The sequence below is a fragment of the Protomyctophum parallelum genome (genome assembly GCF_964188405.1).
Source record: "Protomyctophum parallelum genome assembly, chromosome: 13".
In the NCBI taxonomy this organism is placed as follows: domain Eukaryota; kingdom Metazoa; phylum Chordata; class Actinopteri; order Myctophiformes; family Myctophidae; genus Protomyctophum; species Protomyctophum parallelum.
Genome location: NC_139708.1, coordinates 27,281,371 through 27,288,870, shown reverse-complemented (window position 1 = coordinate 27,288,870; position 7,500 = coordinate 27,281,371). Strand labels below are relative to the sequence as shown.

The window sequence follows — 7,500 nt, the reverse complement described above, 5'->3', positions numbered from 1 at the left end:
TTCATTTCACTCTGAGAGTGTACGAACGTCCATTTGGTTCCATTTGTACACTTTCAGAGTTACAGACCCATAAGGGTCCATTTTGTTCCATTTGTACACTCTCAGAGTTACAGACCCATAAGGGTCCATTTTGTTCCATTTGTACACTCTCAGAGTTACAGACCCGCATAAGGGTCCATTTTGTTCCAAACTATCATGTAGCTGGGGACCCCCTGGAACTCCCTGAAGGACCCCTGGACCCCCTGGAACTCCCTGAAGGACCCCTGGACCCCCTGGAACTCCCTGAAGGACCCCTGACGGTCCCCGTACACCGTGTGTATACACGGTTGTACACACGCACGCGTGCAAACACACACACACACACACACACACACACGGTTGTACACACTTCAGTGAACCATTTATTGTTTAAATAAAAACAGAATGATGACATCACGTAAAAAAAACAAAACAATAAAATAAAACACAATAGAAGCAGAAAATCTACTGATGACATCATCATGATGTCATCATCTACCATGACACATTCACAACTTTCCCTTTTTTAACGTCCCGGCTGCAGTGACACCACCTGGCCACTGGGTGGAGCTGTGCAGTGGCAAAAGAAAACCTTGCACGCACACACACACACACACACACACACACACACACAGTCTGTGAATGATGCTGGACCGAAACATTTTTGACACAACAGAAAGTTTACAAAAAAAATAAAACAAATCACACCCGTGTGAAGTGAGGGGCGCTCTCATCGTCGTACATCATCATGACGTAACACATCTCAAAAATGTATTTTTATTATTATAAGTTTTTGTTATTATTTACAATTTGTTGATTTAAAAAAATCTATGTCGTATTTAATTGTTATCAATATAATTATTATTACTATATTTTCCCTCTTTTTTTGGTGCGGGGGTCTGGGGGTAGGATTGTAATACATGTTTGTATGCATGGATTGTTGCATTGTTTTGTATGCCTGTACCTGTCCCTTTCATCTTAAAATGAAACAAATAATACAAATAAAACTAAATGGTGTTTGTGTCTGAAGTCATGATGAGATATTAAAGAAGAGTACCTCGGGTATTGCTGTACATCAATATATTTTGATGAATAGTATTATTTATGGGATATTTTACACTGGGAAAGAAATATATCTGTGTTTATTGATGGTGACAAAACAATATGTTTTACTGTTACAATGATGATAAAGCAGGTATAATGCTTCCAGGGCTTCTATTGGCTCTACTGGGTGAAGACCCGCCCCCTCGCTGCCGTTCCAGCCAATAGAGAGCATTCGAACCAATAGGTGATGATCTCACTGCATGGGCGATGATGTCACTGTTCCCTTGTCCATGTTTTTTTTCCTTCTTTCTTAGTTTTTTTAGTTTACAATTTACCAAAATAAAAACACAAAAGTTAAAATGTGGATAAATGAGGTTTCTGACGGAACACGTATCAGGATCAGGAATGTTTTTGTCTTCTTTACTTTCTGTGATCCATAAAAAAAAAAGAAATAAAATAAGTTGAAATCAGAGAATTATGAAACGTTTGGATTGGCTGCCTAACCCCATCCTTCGACCTCTTCCCCTCGTTTTGGACTTCCCACTTGACTGCCACAAAAAAACAAAAAAAACTCTGGCGCTGTTTCTCACTGCCGCTGCTTACACGGTGCTTTTACTTTGAAATGCCTTCAGTTTCACTCCCCCCCTTTAGCTAACATCTGCATATTATCAGTAAACATCTGTATATCATCGGTATAAACATCAGTGGTTTTCAACTTTTTTCATATCAAGGTCCATTACTTAATTTATTCCTCATTTAAGCCACGGAGCGTAAAATGAAACCAAATGGACCCTTACAGGCTAATTTGGTTTCATTTTACACTCTCAAGAGTTAAAGATCTATAAGGGTCCATTTGGTCACCAACTCTCCATCTTTTAGTAATTAGTTGTGGACCACCTGGAACCCCTTTAAGGACCACTGGTTGAAAACCACTAACTCATGCAGCTGTAAACATCTGCATATCGTCTGCGTACAGCTGTAAACATCTAGATACTGTACAGTTAGTACAGTAGGTACTGTACTGTACAGTACCATACCGCACTGTACTGTACCGTACCATACCGCACTGTACCGTACTGTACTGAACATCTGCAGCCTGACTGACTGAAGGAAAATAAAAAAAGAAATCAAACATTGTTACGTTTTAACGACAAATTACACACGAACAGGTAGTCTGAGCTAGAGACATTAGAGACAACGAGAGAGAGAGAGAAAGAGAGAGGTTGATCAGTTATAGATTAATAATTTACAATAAAAGTGCTTCAGATCAAAAAACATTTTACACCAAAACACAGAAACCTCTGACATTCCAATCTGATTGGATAAAACCATCTCCAATCTGATTGGATAAAGCCAACTCCAATCTGATTGGATAAAGCCAGCTCCAATCTGATTGGATAAAACCAACTCCAATCTGATTGGATAACACACTTTTGTGACAACAAAGGTCACTTCATCATGTTCACCTCTTGACCTCTGAGTATTACGTAACTTTTGGGTTTCTCCCCTGAGCGAGCACAGCGCAGCTTTAATCTGATTGACAGGTGAACCTGATGAGCAATTCTTTTGGGTTGTCGTTTTACTATTTTATTTTAATTTAAAGTTTATTTTCTTTTTTATTATTATTTTTTTAATAAAATAGTGAGCGGTAACCGTGGCAACATCACAACAGGAAACACTATTATTTACAACAGGAAACAGGAAGTGACGCGCTGCTGGCAGATGGGACATTAAGGCTTTCTGATGAAACGTTGAAATTAAAAACCTTCGACCGACACAAAGACATAAAGTTTAGTGTTTGTAACACAGACAAGTTTAGTGTTTGTAACACAAAGACTAGTTTAGTGTTTGTAACACAAAGACACAACGTTTAGTGTTTGTAAAAACAACAAAAGGACAAAACTCACGAGCGAAGAAAACAAACGTATTATTTTGTTCTTTCTTTTGTCTTTCATCTTTCTGTCTCTTTCTGTGCTGCGTTGTTTTTTACCAGAGCCATAGAGTTATACAGAGTTACGACAACTCCGTTCACTTCATGGGGCTTCAGTCCAATGGAGGCTCTCCTACATAGACTTCTATTGGCTTCAGTCCAATGGAGTCTCTCCTACATAGACTTCTATTGGCTTCAGTCCAATGGAGGTACTCCTACATAGACTTCTATTGGCTTCAGTTCAATGGAGGCTCTTCTACATAGACTTCTATTGGCTTCAGTCGAATGGAGGCTCTCCTACATAGACTTCTATTGGCTTCAGTCCAATGGAGGCTCTTCTACATAGACTTCTATTGGTGAAGAGCATTGCAACAGCTAAGCTATAATTAACTTAAATGCCTTTATTTTAGATTGTTTTGTAGTAATATTACAACATAAACATTACGGAGACTTTAGCTGTCACTGTGCAATACTTTAAAACAGTTGTCATGTTGCACACATAGCCTAAAATTGCTCTTATTTCAGACTCCAGCTTGTCCCTCTCCATCCAGGCTGCATGGACAGCTTGTCCCTCTCCATCCAGGCTGCATGGACAGCGCTCTGTTTTTTGACCCCTCAATGTTGCAACTCTGCCTGACTCTATGGCTCTGGTTTTTACTAAACCACTTGGTCAACGGCCACACCCCCAACTCCTCCCATACAGGCCACACCCCCAACTCCTCCCATACAGGCCACACCCCCAACTCCTCCCATACAGGCCACACCCCCAACTCCTCCCATAAAGGCCAAACCCCCAACTCCTCCCATACAGGCCACACCCACAACTCCTCCCATACAGGCCACACCCACAACTCCTCCCATAAAGGCCAAACCCCCAACTCCTCCCATACAGGCCACACCCACAACTCCAACATTTAAGGTTTCATTCCACAATGTTCAGGCCTGTCCAATGGGAATGGCCAGGGGGTGTGGCCAAAGAGGCCATGTCCAATGGGAATGGCCAGGGGGCGTGGTCAATGAGGCCTGTCCAATGGGAATGGCCAGGGGGCGTGGCCAATGACCAAGTGATTTGGGAAAATAAATGACGTGGGCGTGTCTCTCTCTCTACTTCCTGGAGTTCTTCTTCTTTGGTCGTTTTGAGGAATTCTATTGGTTCCTGTCATCACATGACAAAGAGCGGACGAGCGCTTTGATTGGATAGAGAGAGAGAGAGAGATTAAGAATCAGTGTGATCACAATAAGACAGGATAGATAGATAGATAGATAGATAGATAGATAGATAGATAGATAGATAGATAGATAGATAGATAGATAGATAGATAGATAGATAGATAGATAGATAGATAGATAGATAGATAGATAGATAGATAGATAGAGATAATGATAAATATACAAATGCTTCTGATTGGTTGGCAGGCGGGCGTGTCCTTGTCCCGACGGACCAATAAAAAAACGCTTCCTCTTCCTGCTGTGTCTCCATTATGTCCCGCCTTGACCAATCAAATCAAACCCCTTGTGTGTGTGTGTGTGATGGAATCAGAGTCTATTCTCTCTGTTCATTGGCTCCAGTCGATGACATCAGAGTCAATTCTCTCTGTTCATTGGTCAACACACTGGCCCCAACCCTCATGGGGGGGGCGGAGTCAACACACTGGCTCCTCCTCCATTGGCTCCTCTGTAGTCCTGTGGGAGGAGTCGACAACGTACAAGTAAGGTCACTTCCTGTTCACGCAGGCTTCAGAGCATGACTCAATTTCAGTCGAGCGCCACAGCGCCCCCTGTGGCCAAATATGGTCGTGGGTGTCGCCGTTTGGCATGGCCCGAAAACCGACTGATAATGTTTGACTGATAACTGCTATTTTTGGCGGAAGAAAAAGAATAACCCCATTTAGAACTGATTCTACAAATGTCTTCTAAATCCTGACAGTTTTCCGAAAAACCTTATGTTTCTGTATCAGTGGTGCTCAATCATTTTCATGTCAAGGACCCCCAGAATTGTATGTCCCAGAAGCAACGATATGAGTTAAAAACGTTCGCTCTGAAAGAATATATATTCAAAGATTTGCGCCACATTTCCATGATTTTTGAACGGGTTAATTTACTCCTAAAACAAGGAAAGATCAAAGGAAAGATCAAAGGAAAGATCAAAGGAAAGATCAAAAGAAATATCAAAGGAAATATCAAAGGAAATATCAAAGGAAAGCTGACCTGTTGGTTTCCGTGGCGACAGGGGCGGGGCTAGACTGGGCGTCGACCGTCAGCGACGCCATGGCGACCAGAGTCTCCGCCTCCTCTGATTGGCTCGTCAGAGTTTGCGCCTCCTCTGATAGACTGGCGTCTCCTGGCCCCCGCCTCCTCGCCGTCCAATGGGGACGTCTGGCCGTCGTCCAATGGGGACGAAGCTCCGCCGCGTCTCTGGCCGTCCTCCAATGGGGACGAAGCTCCGCCTCCTCCTCTCTGGGCGTCCGATAGGCTCTGGGAGACGGTCTGAGCCAATCGCTGAAGACCTGACCAATGATCACCTAGAGAGAGGGAGAGAGACATAGTCATACAGAGAGAGAAAGATAGTCATAGAGAGGAGAGACGTAGAGAGAGAGAGAGAGAGAGAGAAAGGAGAGAGAGAGAGAGAGAGAGAGGAGAGGAGGAGAGGAGAGAGAGAGAGAGAGAGAGAGGAGAGAGAGAGAGACATAGAGTCATAGACAGAGAGAGAGAGATAGAGTCATAGAGAGAGAGACGTAGAGAGAGAGAGAGAGAGAGAGAGGAGAGAGAGAGAGAGATGAGAGAGAGAGAGAGAGAGAGAGAGAGAGAGAGAGAGAGAGAGGGAGGGAGGGAGGGAGGGAGGGAGGGAGGGAGGGAGGGAGGGAGGGAGGGAGAGAGACATAGAGTCATAGACAGAGAGAGAGAGTCATAGAGAACAGTCCAAATGCACAGTTTTGGCAGCAAAATACGTGTGGAGTTGTCATCAACTGAGGGACAGCCAGTGGACAGAAGAGACAGGTATATCCGTCTGAACAGGGTCATTAAGTTGCTGTTATGTTTGTTTGTTAATTTATTTTCATTGTTACTGTATTGCTTATTGTTACGTTTATGTTTGTTAATTTATTTTATTATTTTATTTAAATGTATTTTCATTGTTACTGTATTGCTTGTTGTTCATTATTGTTGGAATGTTTGTTGTTGTCTCTGTGTGCGCAGAGAGTTGTTGTCTCTGTGTGCGCAATGTGGACTTTTGTTTTGTTGTATGTACGCTTTGGCAATGTAGAACATATTTATCATGCCAATAAAGCCTTTTGAAATTGAAATTGAGAGAGGCAAGCATGGTTCCGTCCTCGGGTTGAGTACAGAGTGACGTAGAGGGTGTGCTGTGACTGGCCAGTCGCTGTGATTGACAGCCTACACCTAAACCTAACCTTAACCTCAGTAAAACTATACCTAGTTTGTGTGCATGCGTGCGTGCGTGCATGCGTGTGTGTGTGTGTGTGTGTGCGTGAGTGCGTGCATGTGTGTGTGCGTGCGTGTGCGTGTGTGTGTGTGTTTGTGCGTGCGTGCGTGTGTGTTACTTTGTATGTGAATGACTCTCTCCAGAGACTCTGAAGCGTTGACACACGGAGTCTGATGGAGAACTGACTCTGGAAGACTCTCCACCTGATAGAGAGACATAGAGACACAGAGAGAGAGAGAGAGAGTGTCAGTCAATACAGACCCCCATTTCTATCTTTGAGACCCCCAATTTATATTGTAAAATCAATGTTAATTTAACACTGAGAGATAGTGTACAAATGGACCCGCTAGGGTCCATTTGGTTCCATTTGTATACTCAGAGTAACAGACCCATAAGGGTCCATTTGGTTCCATTTGTATACTCAGAGTTACAGACCCATAAGGGTCCATTTGGTTCCATTTGTATACTCAGAGTTACAGACCGATAAGGGTCCATTTGGTTCCATTTGTATACTCAGAGTTACAGACCCATAAGGGTCCATTTGGTTCCATTTGTATACTCAGAGTTACAGACCCATAAGGGTCCATTTGGTTCCATTTGTATACTCAGAGTTACAGACCCATAAGGGTCCATTTGGTTCCATTTGTATACTCAGAGTTACAGACCCATAAGGGTCCATTTGGTTCCATTTGTAAACTCAGAGTTACAGACCCATAAGGGTCCATTTGGTTCCATTTGTACACTCAGAGTTACAGACCCATAAGGGTCCATTTGGTTCCATTTGTAAACTCAGAGTTACAGACCCATAAGGGTCCATTTGGTTCCATTTGTACACTCAGAGTTACAGACCCATAAGGGTCCATTTGGTTCCTAACTATCATGTGGCTGGTGACCCCCTGGAACTCCCTCAATGACCCCCAATTTGGGAACCATGTAGACTAGGAGAGTGGTGACATTGAGGGGTCAGAAAACTGCCCACAGCCTTCCTATGAGACACAGACTGGTTTCTGAACTGCCCACAGCCCTCCTATGAGACACAGACTGGTTTCTGAACTGCCCACAGCCT

The 7,500-nt window shown here is 43.2% G+C and overlaps 1 protein-coding gene across 1 annotated transcript in view; it reads right to left on the bottom strand.

The window, feature by feature from the left end:
* Window positions 1-3,788: 3,788 nt before the first annotated feature.
* hdac5 (histone deacetylase 5) overlaps window positions 3,789-7,500 on the bottom strand; it is a 43,982-nt gene continuing 40,270 nt past the window's right edge. Inside the window, exons 26-28 of the mRNA XM_083780418.1 lie at window positions 6,553-6,637; window positions 5,201-5,514; window positions 3,789-4,675 (exon numbers count right to left, since the gene is read on the bottom strand). Coding sequence (XP_083636544.1) covers window positions 5,231-5,514; window positions 6,553-6,637 — 369 coding nt within the window. The 3' untranslated portion in view covers window positions 3,789-4,675; window positions 5,201-5,230. The remainder of the gene's footprint in view (window positions 4,676-5,200; window positions 5,515-6,552; window positions 6,638-7,500) is intronic.